This window comes from Elaeis guineensis, chromosome 11 (assembly GCF_000442705.2).
Source record: "Elaeis guineensis isolate ETL-2024a chromosome 11, EG11, whole genome shotgun sequence".
In the NCBI taxonomy this organism is placed as follows: domain Eukaryota; kingdom Viridiplantae; phylum Streptophyta; class Magnoliopsida; order Arecales; family Arecaceae; genus Elaeis; species Elaeis guineensis.
The window spans coordinates 115,295,593-115,318,562 of record NC_026003.2 but is presented as its reverse complement, the minus strand read 5'-3'; the positions used below and the strand labels follow the sequence as shown (position 1 = coordinate 115,318,562).

Here is a 22,970-nt window from a genome sequence, read left to right as displayed (position 1 = left end):
TAAATTTTATATTTTTTTAATCTGACATAATTCAATCTAGACTAATAATATATACATGTGTGTAAAAGTATTTGATCTGCCATAAATAAATTTGAGTTTGAACTAAATCAGTTCACATCATAAATTAGTCAACTCATTTAATTTTTTCTAATATTTATGCTAGATTTAAGTTCTATATATTTAATTTATTTAATCAATTTAATATATTTTATATTTAGATTGAGTTGCGTTAAATAATCCAATTAACCTATTTAACATATTTAATTTATTTAAAATCTATTTAATTTATTTAAAATTTATTTAATTTATTTTTAATATATTTAACTTAATTTATTTAATTTATTTAACTCGTTAGAAATATATTTAACTCGTTTAATCTAATTTGATCTATTTAATAAATATATTATATAGATCAAATTTAATTATTTATTTAATAAATAAATTAAATTTATATTTAAATTTTTAATATATTTAATAAATAAAATAAATTTAAATTGATGAATTTTTGATCCACACCTTCGGTCCAATTCACCGTCACCCTTATCCAAAACAACAACAAAATAAAATAAAATAAAAGTGGGGAAAGGAAGTTCTAGAAGAGGAATAAAAGGCTCGGAAACGTTTCAGAATAAAAAGGCGTTTCTCCAAACGGAAGCTCACGCCGGACCCAGAGAGAGGAAACATGGCGGAGAAGTTGGCACCGGACAAGCGACACAGTTTTGTCCACAACGGTACATTCTCTCCTCCTCCTCCTCCCCGGTTTCTAGGATTTCGAAGCCCCTTCTTCTCTCATATCGTATCGGTTGGTTTGGACCTGTTCTTCTTAAGTGGATTCTGGAAAAAATTCTAGGGCAGAAGGTGTTCGAATGGGATCAAACCTTGGAGGAGGTTAACGTCTACCTCGATCTCCCCCCGAATGTCCCGAAGAAGCTATTCTATTGCAAGATCCAGTCGCAGCACATCGAAGTCGGCATCAGAGGCAACCCCCCTTATCTCAACGTCCGTCCGCGCCCTCACCCCTCCCTTTTCTCTCCCTCTCATCTCTGTTCTCTTTCTTGGTGTTGGATTAATTATTTATCAGTTTCTTTTCTTTCGTTTCTTGAATTGATTCTCAGCATGATCTCGCCTGCCCCGTAAAGACTGATTCGTCGTTTTGGACGCTTGGTAATGCATCTCTCTGAACCCATCTATTTAATTTCTCTCTGAAAATCCATTCTTAAGATGTTAAATTTATGAGAAATGATGAGCGAATGCTGGATATGAGGTAACTAATTCATAAGGAGTATAATGATCTTTTTTTTGTTCCTTTTTATTTTTTTGTTGGGGGGTGGGGGATGGGGATTTGGAGTGATTTGATTGCTAATGGTGGGCTAATGTTCCAAAGTAGTATATTGGTATTGTTTTGGATGCTCCGGTGATGAGTTCTGTTAGCATGCTTTGGTGCAGTTTGGTTTGTTGTCGCTGATGACCCCGTACCATGTCATCTGTGGTGACCATGTGATCGGATTCCAGTCAAATTAGTATCAGATTCTATAGATTTGATATCCTGCAGGGTGCTAATCTCCTTGCTCTTTATGGTGCATTGTCATAGATAGCTCTTTTTGTATATGTGTTTGTACGTGAGAGGCTGAGAGTGGAGATGGACATGAGAACCAAGCAATGAATTGAGGATCTGTTTTGGTTGCAAGGAAAGCTGCCCGGAAAACTTGTCTTTCTTGGCAAATCTAGTTTTTCACTTGTTTGTTCTGTAGAATGTTGACAAATATGGAAAGCTTATCTCTAAATATCTTGAAAACTTTCGTTTCCATGAAAGAAGGAATCCTTTTTTCCATGGATTTCCTTGCAATAAAACACACAACTGATGAAATTGTTAGAATCTTGGTAGGTGATGCCTCACCTGAATGTTTTTGCTTCTGTGAACATTGGCTAGCATTATTTGAACCCAAAAAAAAAAAATGGTAGAACAACAATGATGCACCAGCAAATGCTTACAGAGATTCTCAATATCTTGTAAAGCCTTTCTAGTTGTAGTGGTTATATCTTCTAGTGCCATTAATTGCTCGCTTCAGAATCTGTTACAGACCACTTCCAAGTATTGTGACATACTATATGTGGTAGAGGGTTTTATTTAATTCTCAAGATGGTTGGTTATCAAGATAATATGATATTCTCTGTGTTTTCATTTGTGATTCTGTTGAGACCTAGGCATGAATGGTAATACTTCTTTTGCACTAATTGTGAAGAGCATTTGATATTGTTACTGGATATTGCACCTTTTGTGGGACTTATCTAGGCTGTTGGTAAGCTAATATAAGGAATGATCCTTATTTCCATAGAGGGGAAAAAGGCTGATTATGAAAATTTATAGGACATAAGATACCCAAATAGATCATAGATATGCGTAAATTTTATCAGAAAAGAAATTTATGACAATGCTGGTCATAAAGAAAATGGAAGCTATTGATGTTGGAAACATGCTGTTGAGAACAGATCTGGAGCAACCTATGGTAATATAATGCAATCATAACCTTATTTGTCGTGGGACTAAGAAGTTTCTTATGATATTGTAGTCCTTTCATATGCTAGTACGGCCATGCTTGACTAGTTGGATAATATTTATTATTGTTTACCTGTTTATAGGAGAAAAGCAATATTTATTTAGACATAAATCTGATACTACAATATAGTGATGCTCTTGCTATTAAGTCAGGAGTGGGTCCATCTACAAAAATATCTGTTAATGCATCTTCTCCATTGTCAGCTTTCAAAAGTGTTTTATCAGCACTAGATCCTTCCATTTAGCATTTGAATAAAGATGCATAACATTCAAGCACATGATAACTAAAGTTGAATATGGATTTGATAAGCCAAAATGGCTAAATTTGATGTGATTTGAACTTGTTGAATTTGGACCATGTTTGGATCCTATATGTAAGTCAATTTTTTATTTAATTTTTTTAACTCAACTTCATTTAACTTGGCCAAATATATCAAAAAGTTTGGTGGGCTTGAAGAGGAGATTGTGTCTCACCTTTTATTTCACTATGATTTTATATGGTGCATTTGGTGTTAGAAGTTGACTAAACACAACGTTTCACTTCTGTTTCTTGAGAAGTTGGGTACTGAATTTTGTATGGTCATATTCTTGTAACAAGTTTTCCAAAAGGTGTGGAGATGATGCTCTAAAATGTTTGTAAGGCGAGGAAATGAAGAGATTTGAGGTCTAGCCAAGGTTTATGATATAATTGACCATGAGTGCTTCAAAGAGGCTTTGATTTAATAGCTTGGGGCTTGAGCATGCCAAAAATATAAATAATCACTAAATGAGGGCATTTGATGTTGTTTTGCAAGAAACATGCTTTACAAGACAGTTAAGCACAAAGTTTTAGATTGTAGATGTGAGAACATAAGGTGTGCAAATTGGCTATTGGATCCATTGTTTTTTGACTTTTAAAGTAGAGGTTATCCAATATGCAAGGCAAAGGTTGGTTGTACTTTCATTTATTTTATTGTAAAAGATTCTGAAGGGCTCAAAGTAGAAATTAGGTTGTTGGCCTCTAAAGAAAAGGTGAGGGTTAGCTATCAAGGTGGTTATCAAGGAAATATTAAAACCTTCCTTAACCCTTTTTATCTTCTCTCATTCTGTTATTTTCTCTAGCTTATTTGCTGGAAGAAATCTGATCACAATCTTGATGGCCGCCTAAAATTAGCCATTATACTTTCACCGGCTTTATTGTTGGGTCTTGAAATCTTGTCTAGGTATTGCATCTATTAACTCTATCACTATTGTGCCCCTAGATATTCTATCTACTTAGTTTTCTAGTAAATTATTATATATGAATAGAAGTTTTTATTGAAACCATAGTTGTCAAACAACCCAGGTGATCCTAGGTGGGCTTTGTTGCCTCGGCAATTCCCTAAGTGCCTATGTGATTGTGTAGGTGTCGAACTTAGTATGAAGTCGCTCAATCATGCTTTGCTTCAACTATTTCATTTATGTTATTATATTTTTGTGATATTCTTGTAAATTAACATTTGGACACATGATGCACCCTAAGGCATATATGATGAATCTACCATTACTTTTGAGATTTACTATAGTTCATTAAGTTTATAATAAGATAATTAATAAACATAATAGAAGTATGCTATATTATTGGTCTAATATTAATTGATAGAGATTGTTGAGATCCCTTAATCATCAATCTTGTTCGATACTGGAACACAATTTTTGGTTTTTAAATAACCTTTTGCTGTGCGTTGTTTGAGCTTATCTTTTAGATATATTAATTGTTTTAATAAGATCTAATTTTTATCCAATGTTTTTAAAATCGGACCGAATCGACTGATCCAACCAATTGAATTGGGACCTGATTGTTTGTCTGGTACGATTCAAAGGATTTCTCATGTGTCTAGCTTGACATTGAAGAGGCAATTGAAGTACAGCAAGGCAAGGAGTTCCTCGATGACCTTGTTGTTGAGCTCCGAATCTACGGGGGGGGGAGGATTGTTGGGGCGGTAGAGGGGCAGCGAGAGAGCTTGTTGTAGAGGCTAGCGGCAAGGGCAGAGCGGAGCTTCTCGAGCTCGTTGATTAGGGTAGTGACAACGGGCTTGGAGTGGAAGAGCTCCTCCTACTCCATAATTAGGGATTTTCCTTAGGCAAGGTATGCTCTCCCTTTGGAGGATGCAATTTTCCTTTTTTTGGGACCAGCCAATCGCATCAGTCAGACTAGTTGACTCAGGATCAGGAATCGAACATCCTGTGGATTTGCTATCTATTTTAGTTTTAAAAACAATGCTTTTATCTAGTGTCCATCGGATGTATCTAACACTCTTATTAGCGTCCACGGGTAATTTATAAAATAAAACAAGAAGAAAGATACTTTTACAATGAATATGTATGTTATGTGTTTATCTATGTCATATGTAAGCATGGATGCATATAATGATGTATTTTATAAGAGGGTTAGAGTGCACACAAATGTTAAGTCTTAAAAAAAATCAACATCAATGACTTTGACGGAACGAAGTGGCTCGATGTCAAACTTTCATGAGGAAACTTACAAACAACCAAGGAACAAACGAAATATCTATGACATTTAGATGGGGTTGTTCAGTAGTGTGAATGTTCAAATTGGTTGTTAAACTATCATGGATACTTTAGAAACGATTCATCTGCATACCATCTTGCAAAGGAATGGCACATGAATGTGGAGATATTGTGGGCTTGTCTAGATAAGAACACAAGGAAAATGAAGAAGTGGGTTGACAACAGGCCTTAAGACATTGGGAGCCAATAGGTTCTTGGCTGAGCTCCGATTAACCCAAGCACTTTATGAGTTGTGCAAAGGACTTGTGGTATAGGAAAGTCCCTTTCTTATCCTTACATGTAAGGATTAAAGTACCATCACCTCCATATTATGTTGTATTGTCTAAGGATTAAAAGACTTGCTTATGCAAATTGGCCTATACTAACCCATCATTGACCTTATTTTGCTCAAAACCGTTTGATACTGAGGTTTAACTTATGTTTGCACTCCTTTTTTTTTGTTTTGGTACAGTCTTAGGGTAGATGTGGTATATACAAAACCAACCAGTGAGTGGTATTTTATTGTGCCATCATACTAAAATTCTTGTTTGTACAATTAGAAAATGTCTCCTATTAGATGTAACCAAGGTTCACCCGATTCGGGGCGTGATGAACCATATCGGCAACCTACCGATGTAGTTCGGGAGTTCGATTTAGAACACTAAAAAAATGGAGTGAGGAAGAAAGAAAGAGATGAAGAGAGAGACGGGGGGAGGGAAGGAGAGGGAAAGTCCTCCAATGGCCTGTTAAGGCCGCTGGAGGGATGTCGAGGCCTTCGGGGCTCCATCCTTCTCTGAGGAGATTAGAGAGAGAGATAGAGAGAGGGGGGGAGGGAGGGGAAGGTGGCAACAGGCCGTTGGAGGGCGGTTGAGGCTGCTAGACAATCAAAATCGACTTCATGGCGTCTATAGGGTCGAAACAGGGGTGACCTGCCCCTGTTCATCATGTAATTTTTTTTATGCAATGCGCAATGAAGCCGACAATGAGATTGCCAGCTTCACTTAGTTGGTGCGAGGAACTTACCATGAATCCACTGATTTCTACCACTTCTCTTATTGCTGTTGGATTGGCTGTGTGGCTTGCTGCTATTGGACTTGGGGTTGGTCAAGGTACTACTGCGAGCCAAGCTGTAGAAGGTATTGTGAGACAACCAAAAGTAGGGGATAAAATACAAAGTATTTTATTGCTTAATCTAGCTTTTAAGTGAATCCGGCAATAGGTGTGCATCATGTAAAAAAGTTTTCACGATGAACAGGGGTTGGTCATCCTTGTTTCGATCCCATGGATGCTATGGGGTTGATTTCGGCCATCTAGCGGCCTCAGTGGTCATCCGGTGGCCTCCCCACTGCCTTTCTCTCCATCCATTTCTCTTCCTCCCCCCTCTCTTATCTCTCTCTAATCTTTATTCTCCTCTCTTGAAGGAGGGCGGAGGCCCAGAGGCCTCGATGGCCCTTTGAGGACCTTAGTGGCCCTCAGGTGGCCATCACCAACGTCTCCGCTAGCCTACCTTTCTTTCCCTCCCTCTCCCTTCTTCTCCCCCTCTCTTTTTTCCTCTCTAGTTCTCCCTCTCCCTCACTTTTGTTTCTATGTTGATTCAGACCCGATACAGTCTGGTACAGGTTAATACTGATTGGTACTGCCAGTCGGCTAGCTAGCACTGGGTCTAGTTTTGAGTTGGCGAATCTTGGATGTAATTATCTTTTTTGTTCAAACCCAGTGCATTTTTCTATTTGATTTGTCTTAAGCCATCTTCACCTTGAAACCTAGCCCCAGAAAATGTACAAACCACTGAGAAATAGAAGAGTTACCCTGACATTTAAAAGGAGTTGTATGTCATAGCAACACATGAGCCATCTAGACAAGAGAACATGTGAAGTAGGCAATATAAATAAACCACTTCATTGTAACATCAAAAATATGGTTGATGTTCTTATGATTCTCTTGGTAGCCAAGCATCCAACCATTCAGGATCAGTTCTATGAGGACATTCTTGACTAAATAGTCTGTTAGACAACAGACAAGTAAACTAAGGCTTGCCCTAGTGGTCACACCCCTATGCTTAGTAACTAGGGGTTCTAAGTCAATTCTTAGGTGATGCATCTCCAAACTTAGGAGTGTTATTTGTACAGTAGCCATGTTGTTGATTGTGTTTTATTCTGCAAGCTACATATTTTTGTGGTTATAAAACCACATGTATGAATTTAGAGTTGAAACTTTAATGTGATTTATAAGGTTACAGTTGAGTGGTTTGGTTATATATCATATTTTATGTCCTTTTTCTAGGTCGTGAATGTGCTATTATGATACATAACACCATCTAAATTTCATAGAGCTTCAACTGTTTCTTTTTGGTCTGTAAGTTTCTTTAGACTAGTTTCAAGGTGGAGATGGTTTAAGGCTACTACTCATAGAGAGAATTGGATAAACTTCCAGCTGCGAAGGTAGTTGCACTTGATGAGATATGTCTTATCCTATGCAAGGATAGAAAAGGTGCCTTCATATTTGCATACAAGTCCTTTGTGCACCTTGCAAAGTACTTGAGCTGGACTAGTTGGAGCTTCACTAATGCCACATTGTCTTTCTTGAAATCCTGAGGTCCCTGTCTATTGGTCAATCTATTGGTCAACTTTATTTTCCTCATATCCTTCTGCAACTATGCCCACAAGTACGGTTTAATCAAGCCAAGCTTGATGAAGTTTAGGTTTGATTAAGCTCAATATGACATTAATTTTGAAATCGAAATTTGAGATCAAACTTAGGTTGCTTATTAGTCGATCTATTAATTGACGTTAATTTCAAATTTAGCAGCAGACGAGGATATTTTGATCAACTTGATATTCTTAAAGGGAGCTTCTATTGTAGTATGCTCCAGCTAGGTGCTTTCTACACCTGTATGGTAAAGGATTCAACATGGAACTCCCTCTTCATCCGTCTCATTTGCCTGAAGGCATTATGGAGGATGGCCCATGACGGAAATCCCAAACTGTTCCCACGGGTTCGAGTTCTGCTCTGCACAGACGTTAAAATCTGTGTGTGATCCCAGTCTTAGACAATATACACCAACTTTTTAAATCTTCCGTGGGCCAGGGGCTCTTGAGCATCACTTGCTTTTTTAGCTGATTTGTTGTCCCATGGTCCTTCATTGGGAATTTTTCTTATCCACAATTGGAGACTGTAGACAAAGAGGAAGTTCCGTGGAAAGATCACCTTCCATTGATGTTTATCTTCTTTTTAGTATGGGCTTCAAGCTTTTGAGTTAAAGCTCAGTTCAAGCCTAGGGACTAGAGAGAGAGTAGAGAGGATGTTGTAGAGGGGCGGCTAGGGTCAAGGAGAACTTTGAGTGTTTATGCAAGGTGGGAAGAGAACTTGGAGTAGAGAGCAAGGAGTTATAGAGATGACAAGGCTTGATGGTGGTGGTTGATGGGTGGGAAAAGTGGAAACTGGGTAAGGAGATGAAGTTGAGGTGATACTAGAGAGTGATAGGACTTGGGAGACAAATTAGGATAAAGGGTTATGAAATGCTGCCTCTGAATGGGTGCACTGGACAAATATCCCTTTCTCTTGTACTCAACATGAAATTGAGTTTATTGTAAAGGTCACTCCAATTTGTAGATACCTTTCCCCGAAAAGTAGCATCAAATCAAATTGAGTTTAGATGGTCTCCTGCTGTTCGCTGGATGGAATTACTAGACTTCTCTTACTCCTAGTGGTATATCTCTTTTCTTTTCCCTCAACTTTCTTATTATTTCTGATTCCTACAGAGGATGGGACAATGCATGTGACACTGCAGAAGAGAGACAAAGGGCACACGTGGTCATCTCCAATACTCGGTCAGGGTGTCCTAGATCCTTATTCAGTGGATGTTGAACAGAAGCGCCTTATGCTGCAGAGGTTCCAAGAAGAGGTAAGGACTGACTTCTATATTTTATCATCCTTCTGAGGTACCTAGTTTGGTGCTGGATTTGTTATTATTTTAGTTAATATCTGCGTGGGAATATCATTTTACATGCTTATGTTTTGAAAGATTTGATTGCTTGTTAATGGAAAAGTTTTGCTGGAGCATAATTTTGATTCCTGAGCATTAAACTTTGTAAAGAGATTTTGTTATTTTGAATTTACATCAAATGGCTCCAGGGATGATAGCCTTTTGCACAAGCACTAACTCCTTGTGGTATTTATCATATGTTATCGGTCCAAAGAATTGCGCCGTTTTCCTTTATGTCATTACTCTGTGTCAAGAAGTTGGACTTGCATACATGCATACTACATACATACAGACATGCATCCATGCATGCATCCATATATACATGCATGAATACACATCAATTTCTTCAAAAAGATTCATAAATGCACTTTGTATGTACATATTGAGATTTACAATGACTGCTATCTATTTTTTTCAAATGACTAATTATTTTTTTAGCATTACAAAAAATTCTATGATCCATGATCTAATCTGAATCTTTACAATCTATGATTTTATCCCAATGCTAAAGCATTGGAAACAGTTTCATGTCCTTTTGCCTTTTGATTGGCATGGTTATATTTTCCTCCTTACTATGCTGAACTAATTCGCATGTGTTAGCTTCTATTCACACACTTTGTTTAGTCAATCAGAAATTAACCATATCTAGAGAAAGCAAAAGTTCGACAAAAAAGAGAGCTACTTGCTTGTAAGGGTGATCTACTCGAGTGACTGTGGGAACTACATGGACAACAAGAAAAGAGATGATGGCTTGAGGGACTCATGCGGATGAAAAATACCTAGTACATTCCCTTCATATGTGCTTGAAAAGTCAACACCATTCATTAGCAATTTTCAAACACTCTAGTGTGTCAGTATGCCATGGTGTGTTCCAATTTGAGCCATCCAGCTTATGAAACTTATAATTCGTTGGACCTTTCAGTATTTGATTGAGTATCCTTGAATCAAGTAATAGTGTAGCATGATTATTATTCATTTATCTATTAGCTGTCTGGAAAACTCTGGTAAGATGATGGTTGCTCTTGGCAGAGTACCATGAACCAAATAATGGTTGCGAACTTTTCTTTTCACTGGTAAGGAACACCCATGAAAATTCTATTTTGTTTTCCCTGCTTCCAGTGTAATTCATGTTTGAACCAGATCATATACCAGTCAGTTCTTAATTGTTAGCTGTTTCCAGATTAGACTGTAAAACCACTACCAGAAGCCAATCCTGATTTTTCTTGAAGACCTCATGTTTACATCATAGCTAAATATTACCTTCTACTTGTATGAATATAATGAGGTCCATAGATAACATAGTTTTGATGAGTTAAACTTTCTTTATTATTTGAGAATACTTGTTATGGAGATTTTAGTGTAACGGCAAGTTAGAAATTGAGCTTCAAAACTTGTGGTTAAGTTGGACATGATCTTATGTCCTGTGTATTGCCTTGTAAACGCACCCTGAGGGAAATATCAAGCAACTTTTTGTTTTCCAATATATGATACCGTTTCATCAAGCAGGTAAAATGCAACAAACTAAATCATTCTGTTAGAAAATTATTGCTGTTTGTCTGGTAAGTCCTCTTATATTTACATTGCAGCTGAATATAACCTGCTGAAGAAACTTCCTGGTCCATATTTTTAAATATAATGAGGTCCATGCATAACATATAATGTGAAGATAAACTGGTAATTATTTCTGAAGAACACTAATTTGGAGCTTTTAGTATAATGACATTTCCAAAATTCGATCTTTAAACATGTGTTTGGTGGGTATGATCTCATGTCCTGTTTATTTCCATATGAGCATGTATCAAATGGAAAGCTTTAGGCATTTTTTCCCACTGTAAAAAACAGAGATGGTTAGCCATTTCTGTGATAAAAGAATTAGACTGATACTATTAAGTTAACATTGAAGTTCTATATAGAATACTTGAAAATCTAGCCATAAAGCGAACAGAGGTGGAGCCAAGATTTTCCTCCAAGAGGAGACAACAATGTTTATTGTTAAAAAAATGAGCGATGGCCAGCATGTGTTTGAGATCAACAAGATGCATTATTAAAAAGAAAAAAAGAAAATTGATGTAACTCCACTTATACGATGTGAAAATATATTTTAAAAAATATTCTTTGAAGACGTATTTCAGATAGACAAGCAATTAAATTGACTTTAATGAAGTTTCCATCCATTGCCTTAAAGAAATTGTCTGCTTTGCCCATTCTGTATATTGTTAAACCAATTTTCTTTGTTTTTTTTAAATAAAAAAAATCAAGTTGAAGAGAATAGAAAATGCCTCCTTTTGAAACTACACTAAGTTTGATTCTAAGTTTGCAAGCTCTTTTGCTTTTCAACAACCTTTTATTAGTACATGTTCTTTTCCATCGAAATAAAGCACATCAACTTTTGTATCAATTCCTCTTTCTTATCCTCTTCTTTTTACGGAAAGCTTATTGCTTTTTCTTGTTTTGGTTTGCAGAATCCAGGATTTGATTTCTCTCAGGCTCAGTTCACGGGAACCTGCCCTGACCCCAGGACCTTCATGGGTGGGATACGATCTGACTGAGAAAACTGGGCTTGTTAGCATTAGCTTGTGATCCTCAACCTTTCTTATAAATGTTATTAGATTGTTGCACACAGTCATGTTCATGGTTTCTGTAAATTATTCCTGTATAAAGCCTTTGTGGCATCTGACTTCAAGAATCAACTGGGCTATTTATGACTTGTCAGACTATCTAGTGGAGACAGTTACTGGGATTTTATTATTTGTTGGAGTTGAATGTTTCTGAAGATTTTTCACTGTTTAGAAAAAAGGAAAATAGATTGAGCAAGAACTTAGGCACCCTTTGTCGAAGGTTGATGATGTTTGAATTGAAGATGTCCGCATTATGTCATTTCATTTGAAAGTTGACAGTGTCTGTGTAGTTTGTGAACTTCTCGAGCTTGGTTTGTATGGATTATTGTTAATGCTTTTCTCGAGTTTGGTTTGTTATGATCCCTGATTCACTTGTAATTCTATCTCAAGAAGACAAGCCCAAATGCTGCATGGCAACTTAAGCCAAACCAACTGCAATTGGAGTTGCTGCAGTTGAGGATAATTGCACCCAAGTACAATATAAGTTCCTATGCCGAGAGTTCATGTAATTTCCTTTTGTTTCCTCTGCATTTTGCCATTGAAAGGAAGGAAATGCCATGATAGCCAGCTCTTATTTTCCCAATCTATTAAATAATAATAAAAGAGCAACCTCCCGTAGGAAAACCTTGTACTGAGAGACTAGGTTTCTTGCAGGGCGTTATTCTTCCATTTGAATCTTGATGGTATGATACTATGATCACGATCTTGTACGAAGAGAGATTTCGTGTTCGATTGTGTGTGGTTAACCTCGAACCGAAATGAGCTTCCGTGTGACCTGGAGCTGCTCTGAATCAATAGCACTTCACAACATGATATGTAAACATATTTAGTAATAAAGCATACATTCTCCCATGGGTTTGCAAGAAGCTTTTAAAACTCCATGAGACCATGAATCAATGGAATTTTAACTTCATTTAACTTCTTGGTATATATTCTATTCTTGCGCTGTTTGTTGCTCCTTTTTTTTTCCCAAGAAATGCTTTAAACACTGTTCAACTATTTAATTCTACCGTGCCTTTGTGTTCGTGTTCATAGTGCCATGAAACTTATTTCATCTATGAGACAGCTAGATGGAGCAATGTGTGTGTAATCAGGAGCTTAACCTGTTTTTACCTAGATTATAATTGCATTTACATTATATCTATTCTGTCGAAAGTCTGGTAACTTGAAAATTCCCACTCTTACAGGGCTTACTATGTTATGCTTGCAATGATATTCCTGCAATTTTGCATCATCAGTCTCCACAAGTCTCTACTGTTATTCAAACGAATATCGTTCGAATGGGCAGGTGTTTCTGCTTTGAAATTATAGTGCTGGGTTATCCCATCCTGATGCAGTCTCTAACCATAGCCATGACCCTCAAGTTTCACCCACGTACTGTGATGCGCACTATTATAATGTATCATAGTATCATTCATTTCTGTGTGTTTTCAGCATTTGCAGCCACATGTTGAGCCATCTCTTTCTCCCGTCTGATGTCCTAGATTTTCTTTCTTAAGAGAAATGTTAGGCCCAGAAGCTGATATCCTTGATGTTAACCTCCTTTTGTACCACAAGTGTTGCTCAGTTTCTCTGCTTTCAAACTAGTATCAACAGTTAACATCTTATGCAGGTTCTCTTCTTAGCTTCTCTTGGGCTTTTGTCGATTCACCAAAGGACTAAGAGAAATTCTTTATACATCGTATGCTATATAGAAAAAATATATCTTCTCCTCTAATTAGACCATGTAGCCACAACTTTTCGACACGCATTTAATGTATATAGTTTCGTTTTTTCATTTGAAATTTTAAATGATGAAAATATTTTTTTTTAAAAAAATTATGACATCCTACGGTCAAATTATAATTTTCTGCATATATAATGTCATAATTTTTCTTTCAGAAGTCAGAAAAAAAAAATATTTTTATCATTTAAAATTTATAAAATTTTTAAATAATAAAAATATTTTTTTTCTTTCTTATGACATTCTGTAGTCAAATTATGATTTTTTTTATGTAGAAAATTATAGTTTGACCGCAGAATATCATAATATGGTCACAGAATATGATAATTTTTTTAAAATTTTAAATAAAAAATGAAACTACAGGTATTAAATACATGTTGAAAGTGGTGATTACATGGATCAATCAAATAAGATGGTATATTTTTTTTATACTATATAGTGTACAAAAAATTACTCAACAATTTATATATTCTCCTACTCAATGATCATGTCCAATGGCTGTTTGGCCCGTTTAACGTCATGAAGTCTGAGCCGTTATACCTGACGGTCATGTGGGCACCACCTTTAGAGAAAAGAAGAGGACATCTGTGCATCTCTTGTTTTGCTCTTAAATATTCAATTTCTTCTGCTATACTCTCATCTTTCAGTATCTTACAAAGATAAATGAGCTATTTGGTGTCTCTTAGGCCTAGCACTTTAACTTTCAACATTAAGATTTAGTTTTAACTATGAGATCCGGACATTATTAGCTTTCTATTTGTTAAGATTTGACGTCTTAAGATTCAGTCCACATTGAGCCCATAACGAGGTTCGCGGCGAAAAACAGAGTCCAACGAGACTAAGATCATCCCAAACGGAGCTCGGATGAAGGAGATACGAGTTTTTGAAGTCGGCACGAGATTCGAGGCATCGGAGGACCGCCGGCGGCCGCAGATGGCAGTGCACGGCCCAGGCGGGAGGGTGGCCCAACCGGGCGCACGGCCCAGGCACATTGTCTGGGCCTGTATTCCGATCCACCGTGAATCGGGCGGTCCACGATTGGGCCTGTGGATCGCGTGGGCATTTCCCACGCATTTCTCGCGGTCCACAATACTATTCCGTAGATCGATTGTGATCGGATGGTCCAAGGAGTTTCCGATGATGATCAAACGGTTTGGGGCCTTAATTGGGTTTGATTAGGACTCTTAAACCTAATCTAATTGAGTTTTTACCCTATAAAAGGGTCTAAACAGTGAAGAAGGAAGGTGTGGCTCGGTTTTTTTTGGGCTCATGTGCGTGCAGGTGTGGTTGCATGGAAACCAGAGAAGATCGGGGCCCGTGAAGGAGAGAGAGAAGGCCGTATATTGTGAGAGAAGGAGCGGGAGGCTCTTGAACAGCGGACGCCTGTCACTTCAGGGGTTTAGGGAGGTCTTCCAAGAAAGAGAGCTTTTGTGAGGAGAATTTCCTGTGAGAGAGAATTGGATGTACAAGGATTGAGGGTGAGGTCTTTTCTTATAAAATTTCTTTTTCATAGTGAAGTTTGCATGCCCCATAAAGGCGAGCTCTTTTGTGGTTGATTGTTTTGTTTCTTCTTTCTTTTTGCTGCATCGTGTGGTACTGAAAAGGTCTTGAGAGGTGGTGTCCTGACCAGACATCCATCCAACAAGTGGTATCAGAGCAAGATGGTACAAAAATACAGATTGCAGCGGTGGTGAGTAAGACTGAAGATGGAGAAGACAGGATCAATCAAGATGGAGATCAACAAGTTTGATGGTAAGAGCAATTTCTCCTTGTGGCAGGCAAGGGTGAAGGACGTGCTTATCCAATAGGAGTTGATCGATGCTCTTTTGTGCAATGAGAAGCCGACCACTATGGAGGTGCGGGATTGGAAACGGCTATAGATGTAGGCGGTGAGCACCATCCGCATGTACCTGACGGATGAGGTGGTGATCCATGTGTTGAGCGAGACTTCTTCGACGGTGCTGTGGTCGAAGCTCGAGGAGTTGTACATGGCGAAGTCTCTCACCAACACTCTTTTTCTCTGGAGGCAGTTCTACCAACTGCGGATGGCTGAGGGACAAAGCGTACAGGAGTATCTCAGCCACTTCCAAAAGATCCTCACCGACCTCCTCAGCGTTGGTGAGAATGTTGAGGAGAAGATTAGGGCGCTGGTTTTGCTGGCATCGCTTCCTCCTTCATACGAGTCCTTGGTGACTGCTTTTCTAGTGGAGAAGAGCACTATTAAGATGGACGAGGTCACCATGGTGATACTCCAGAATGAGGTTCTCAGGAGGGAGAACCTGGCTTCGAGCTCAGGTGGCGGTAGCTCAGCTTTGGTGGCTTCTGAAAGAGCAGGAGGTAGTAGATGGAGCGATAGGAGATCGCAACGAGGGCGGTCCAAGTCCAGGAGGGACTTGAGCAAAACTAGATATTACCGGTGTGAGGAGTTGGGGCATCTAGCCAGAGATTGCCCTCAACTCAAAAATCAGACGATGGCTGCTGTAGCGACGACCGACAACGATTCAAATAGAAATATCTTGGAGATATCTGACGAGGTATCTACTTCTTTCCAGTAATGGATATTAGATTCTGCATGCCCCTATCATGTATGTTGCAAAGAGGAGCAGTTTGACTTCTTGGAGAACAGTGAGTGCACTGTATATCTGTCGGATGGATCGAGTTGTGCAATCAGAGGTATTGGGACGGTCAGCTGGAGGACACACGATGGTGCAGTGAGGAGATTAAGGGAGGTTCGATACATATCCGATTTCAGGCGAAATCTTATCTCACTTAGCAGACTGGATTCGAGAGGCTACAGGATGGTAGCTGGTGAAGGAATCCTTAGGGTGCTACGCGGTGATAGGATTGTGTTGGAGGGAAAGAAGGGGAGCAGAGGATATTATTACCTAGCGGGGAGCCCAGTGCGAGGTGGAGCTTCGGAAGCCAGACGGAGCTCAGAGCGAGGTGGAGTTCCAAGTGGAGGTGGATCGGACACGAGACATGAGACTTGGGAGGACGAGAAGCAACGTCGCAAGGTGAGATTCCTATTACCGCAGGACGATGCCCCAAGCAGGTCTCAGGTCAGGAGGAGTACAGCATACGATGGAGATGAGATCGAGCAGCCTGGCTCAACTCCCATGTTTGTCCATCCATGATCAGTTGGCGATTGTCCCAGGATATTGGGGCGAGAAGATCCAGAAGCTCTCGGAGTTTGGAGAAGGTCGAATATCGAGCCGAGATGGAGATTATTAGGATTTGATGTCTCGAGATTCAGCCCATATTGAGCCCACAGCGAGGTTCGCGGCGAAAAATGGAGTCCAACAAGATCAAGATCACCCCAAACGGAGCTCGGATGGAGATACGAGCTTTTAAAGTCGGCACGAGATCCGAGGCGACGGAGGACCGCCGGCGGCCGACGGCGGCGCGGCCGCAGGCGGCGGCGAGTGGCCCAAGCGGGGCCAACCCGCGGGATGCGTGACCCAGGCGCGCGGCCCAGGCGGACGGGCGGCCCAGCCTGTGCATGGGCCCGTGCGCGGGCGCGGCCCAAGCCTGCGTGCGCGGGCCGTCCCAGGCCCAGGCAAGGTGCCTGGGCCTGTACCCCGGTCCACCATAGACCGGGCGGTCCACGGCTGGATCTGTGGACCGCGTGGGCATTTCCCATGCATTTCTCGCAGTCCACGATACTATTTTATGGACCGATCGCGATCAGACAGCCCAGGAAGTTTTCGGTAATGATCCAACGGTTTGGAGCCTTAATTGGGTTTGATTACGACTCTTAAAGCTAATCTAATTAAGTTTTAGCCCTATAAAAGGGCCTGATCTGTGAAGAAGGAAGGTGTGGCTCGATTTTTTTTGGGCTCGTGTGCGTGTAGGTGTGGTCGCACGAAAACTAGAGAAGATCGGGGCCCGTGAAGGAGAGAGAGAAGGCCATACGTTGTGAGAGAAAGAGCAGGAGGCTCTTGGACAGCAGACATCGGTCACTTCAGGGATTCAGGGGGGTCTTCCAAGAGAGAGAATTTTTGTGAGGAGAATTTTCTGTGAGAGAGAATTGAGTGTACAAGGGTTGAGGGTGAGGTCTCCTCTTGTAAATTTTTTTTTCATAGTGAAGTTTGTATGTCCCATGAAGACGAGCCCTTTTGTGACCGATCTACGTATTTTGATTGTTTTATTTTATTTCTTCTTTCTTCCTGCTACATCGCGTGGTACTGAAAAGATCCTAGGAGATGGTGTTCTGACCAGACATCCACCCAACACTGCTGTATATGTTAATTATTCTTGAGCTTTAGCTGCCTAGCTTCTAGCGATCATGTCCATTTTCTATCTTCCATTTACAGACCCAGATGTTGATTTCAGAACCTCAACGGTCCCATGCAAATGATAATACCTTTAAGATTCATAAAGATATATTCTCGTCGCATGAAAAGCTTCTCTCTCGGATGCTCAGCTGACACATTTTCTCTATTAGAAGAACCTTCATATGCAAGGAAAAACAGCATCTTCATCATCTTTCTTTTTGCTTTATGATAAGTCTGATGGTCGAGATGCACATTACCCTACTTTTGGAAAATATCTTTTGCAGCTGAATATCAAGATTTTGTCCAGCTTTCACTATTAGTTTTCCAACCTTTTTTAATGGTGTCAGGGTCCACGAATAACACATTAAGCTTTCCATAGAGATAGTTGGTATATGTCTGATTAACAAACATGAGTTGTTCATGAAGTGCCTAAAATTTAAAGGGTATTTTACTTTTCTATTCTTAAAAGATTTTCTTTATAGAAAGGAAAATTTAAAGGGTACTTTACTTTTCTATTCTTAAAAGATTTTCTTTATAGAAGGACTGTAAGGATAAAATCTTTGATGCCTTTTCAATTTTGGAATCCATGCAATTTGAGATTTTGTTGATTTCCGGGGTTGTGGAGCACATGATGTCGGAATCACGGTCTTGAAGACAAGTTTGTGTCAGAGATGTAGAAGAATGACTTTTTTACCATTTTATGATTTTGGTTGTGAAACTCATGTCTATATGACCATGATCTCCTAAAATGTAACATTTGTTTTCTGAGCAAAACAGATGTAAACTATGACTAATTGATGCTTTCTTGTGTGCAAAATGTCCATCCAAAAAAGTTATTTTACTGAAGACACCATTATACGTTTCAAGTCATGGAATAAGTTCTTGTTAATTATGGTGAAAAAATGTCTGTCATGATGCCCCCATGATTAGCATATTGATACTAGTCACAATCTTTGCAGGTAACTCACACTCCAGAATTTTCCATTGTAACAGCTCAATTTTGCAGATTCTTAGAGTTTATCCACTTGCCTTCTCTCATGCAAGTAATAGCTGCTTAGTTGGTAAGTGATCTAAGAATGATTATTAGATCTGTTTATCATATCCATGACTCCTACACTTGGAGAGAAGTTGGTATGTAAGTAATTTATTGAAAGCTTGAACCAGAGACAGCCTAATAAAGCTGGAGGGGAAGAATAGATATAATCCCTCTAAAGCATGGTATAGATTGCAAAGATAATTCTATGTTTTTCTTCTTTTTTGGGTGTGATGATTTTTTAATGTAGTGCGTCAATGTTCAGGGAGAAATTACCATAACTCATATGCCCTGAAGTGCATCAATGTTTTGCTGCAATTTATGTACATCTTGACTCAGACTTACAATTGATTTTTAATGATCAAGTTATTCTGGTGTCTATAATATATGAGGCCAATGGCTGAATTGTGCCAATGTTGCCAGAGATTAGCCTCGGAGGTGGACAGTTACCATTTTTCTAATCTATAAGACTAAGAAAATGCCCGTTCTCTGCTCATAAAGCATGGACCGCATGTAGAACTCGCAATCTTCTACAAGTTTTTACAAGAAAAGAAAATCTGAAAGCTTACATCTTAGTGCTTGGTAATATTTGAATACAATTTTTTTTAGGAAATATTTGCTATAAGAATGACAGAACTTCTTGCCCCAAAAATGGTTACTTCTCGCCATTATGGCTAATAGCTTGACTGAGACAAGATGGAGGTGGAGATCTTGGTCGGTTGGGTTCCTCAGACCACACTCAAGTCAAGGAGAGGGTAGAAAAGAAGAAAGAAGGAAAAACTTTAAGAAAGGATGTTTTTCCCCCCTCTGTATAGATAAAAACTTTAAGATGAAAGATTTCAATAAGATAAAACCTAATCTAATTCTCAATCTTCCAACAAAATCTATTGATGTAATTATTTCAACGTGCCAGAAATTTAGATACTTGACGAGCCCAAGTCAACTTGTTTCTTGGGCTATTTACCTGGTACCTATGAAGTGTAGCGTCCGTGGAGCTTGTCTCCTAGTGCGCACTAGGTTAGGTTTTGGTCACTGTAGAATCCTGTCAATATTTTGCTTGGACTCAGTTTAGACCCCAAAAGCCCCCCAGCCTGACCTAAGCCCCTATCCAACTTGACCTACATCTCAACTTGTGGAGCGTGCGTGTCGCAGGGACAACTAGACCTACATCTCAACTTGTGGTCGGCCAGAGGGAATCTGACAAGAAGGCCTACCAAGAATTGGCCGACCAATAATCTAAAGTCTAGGCCTCTCAATGACTACTACGAAAACATTGGTGCAATTAATTTTATATAGGTATAATTTCCTTCTATTAATGATCTCTTCATTAGTGTCTAGGAGAGTCCCCTCCAAAATGGTGTCAACATTGTAGCCCACCTTCTCTCTGTACAGAGTGATGAGACTTGAGAGACCAATCATTCATCCCACCCTTATCTCAAACCCAACCGCCCACTCAAAGGAAAAAAAAGGATGTAACCTATGAATATGACTGCAAAAAATAACACCAAACGCCCCTTAGCAACTCCACGTGGACTTTTACGGGTGGTCTCCAATCCTTGCAGTCCACCTCTTCTCACAGGCGTTAACATGATTGGAGACAAGGGAGTTTACATTGACTAGAGAAAACCACGCACCATTCAAGTTGAAGAAATCATGCTTTGAGAACAAAGAAAAAGAAAAGCGCATGAAAGAGACATGAGTAGGAGTGATTGTTGGAAAATTGAAGACTAGAGCTGACCTGAGTTGCTTAAAATAATATGAGAGGGAGAAATATCATCCATGCAATGAATCCTATGGGCTGGTGGAGCCACCTTTCCACCAAGTTCAAGTAGTAGTAGTACAAAGAAGACCCAAAAAGAGAGTGAGGTTGAAGAGGATCATATGATGAACGAGAGAAGAGTCTTAATCGAGAAGGAGAGAACAAATTAAATAACGATTGGGGCCTCGCTATCTTGTGGCCTTTGACGCGCATGAGTGTATCCTTTTGGGCTTTGCTACGTAAAGAAGCGTGGAAAGGGAGGGAAGCGTTGGTTCTACGCGCGTCCATGACATTCTACAATAGAAAAATTGAGTACGTGGGAAGAAGATAAAAGAGCAAAGCGTTTTGGTTGGCAAAGCATCTAAAAAGAGGGGAGCAAAAGGGTAGTGTGATCACAACCCCTCGCTCGTCTAAATCTAACTCAAATCTCTTCACTTTTTCTTCAGGCCTTCCAGACCATGTAACATGGTCTCCACCTTTGGTTTGGCCTCGGAAGAGATCAAGAGGAGAAGACAGTAGCGTATGTGTGTGGCCATTGGAGTTGGCCGGCAACAATCTCCGTGGTGGTCGCCACCCAAATAGTGCTGGTCCCAAACAGTTTTGTTGCCAAGTTGTTGGCCGAGGGGCCTGTGGTGTTCATTCTATATCAAATACTTTTCCTATGAGAGAATGGATTGGCAACTTGATAGTCCCATGGACCATAGAATTGGTTTATGGCCACGTAATTATTAGAGATAGCTGAAGGATTACCACCATGTTGCCATCATTACTATTACTAAAGGTTTCAATGAAGCAGTGGGCCTACGATCTTTTTAACACCAGGAAAAACGAAAGATTTTTGTTTAGAAGTTGAGTTCATAGGACACAAGATGTGATGCATATTCCAACTCTAGCTAGGAAAAAATAAAAACAAAGCTCTCCTAATGTTTCTAATTGATTTACTTTATGTTCTCGATTTTATACTATCAATGATGGTGCCCTCTCTTGTCGACTATAAATCTTGTCCAAGCCTCTTGGAATGTAGCCATTTATTTGATGGTGCTATATAATAGGCTGTTATTGTGCATGTCATCATTATCATGCATGCTTGCGACTCTAATATTGAATAGTTTCTAACTTGACATCTAAGCATAACATGCATTTAGCCATTCTAAGTTTTACTGGGACGAAGAAGTTGACCATTAAAAAAAATGAAAAAAAAAAGAAAAAGATGCATACTAAATGACAGAAACATAATCAAGCTAGCATGATAAAAAAAGTCAAGCATAGACATGATGGTGTGTTACCACTAACAAGGATTCAAGAGGACTCCATGAGGTGTTGCTAACTGGCAACTATAAGAAACGTACCATAACACTGGTTATAACTAATAATGAACAAGTGAATAAATAAAGGGATCAATAGCAAAGCATTTTTATATCAAGCCATGCATTTGTTTAGTGACTTTTAGAGTTATACACAAAGAATAACCATGTGACTATTACTTTCCTGAAACTATAGGCCCTGGCCCAACCCTAGTCTCCAAACTCCTAGGTCACCCTTTTTAGGTGGTGGTTTAACCACCCAATGCACATTTAACTTGTTCAAATTACAAAAGGCTGGATTTAGACACCTTTTCTTTTACTTTTGATTGAAAGAGTTGGGGAAGACCTAACTCAGAATGTTTATTAAGAAGATTTTGTTGAAATCTAGACACTTTTAGCCTTGCCAACTGTGAGAAAATAGGAAAGGCCCTGCCAAAGGCTGGCTCATTGTCTTGGTGACCCCGTCCATCAGCTTTGTAGTTGGAACCGAATCCCACACTCCTAAGAAGGCTTCCCTCTGACGAAAGCCTTCTCCCCACATGTTTATCCCTCCCTGCCCTCTCTTGCCTTTCGGTAATGAAAAGTTGTGTATCATTAACACTTTCCCAAGGGAGAACCCTCCTCGGGAAGGGCTACATAAAAAGCTGGAGCTTTAAATCCATTGAATCCAAAGCATTAGTCCATGAGAAACTTGGTTGGCCTCCAGAAGCACGCTGGATTCTGGTCCAATACTAGTCTTCACAGAGTCCCAACTTTCCCTTTGTGGTTTCCCTTTCATTAAGAATCTCTTTTCATTAGATTGAGGTGACCTAAAGGCAAGCATGCAAAACACCTCACAAGTGTGAGGATGAGTTGGGCGGCAAGAGGGTGATGGAGACCATGCACTTTTCATCCCATTCAGTGATTCCTTGTTACAAGGTATTTTTGAATTTTTTAAAGGACCGTTGGTGCTTTAAACTTGGCACATGCAATGAAGATATGAGAAGCCTGTAGAAGAATCGTTAAATATCGAAAATAAGAGTTTTGTTTGGATACATCATTTTATTTTGTAGTATTTTTCTTCAGGGGTTTTGATAGTTTCTTTGCTTACTATTGCTTTGGAAAGATTGGTTGCAAAAGCCTACAAACTCGCATAATGTTGGCGCAGAAACCTTTCTCAAGCTCTCAAAGTGCACATTACATTAC

General features: G+C 39.2%; 1 protein-coding gene across 1 annotated transcript; it reads left to right on the top strand.

Moving 5' to 3' along the window:
• The first annotated feature begins 606 nt into the window (after window positions 1-606).
• Window positions 607-11,822, top strand: LOC105054011 (uncharacterized). Its single transcript, XM_010935380.4, has 5 exons — window positions 607-731; window positions 851-999; window positions 1,116-1,164; window positions 8,851-8,993; window positions 11,537-11,822. The coding sequence occupies exons 1-5, from the start codon at window positions 683-685 to the stop codon at window positions 11,621-11,623; spliced, it is 477 nt and encodes a 158-aa protein (XP_010933682.1). The 5' UTR covers window positions 607-682; the 3' UTR covers window positions 11,624-11,822.
• Window positions 11,823-22,970: the final 11,148 nt, after the last annotated feature.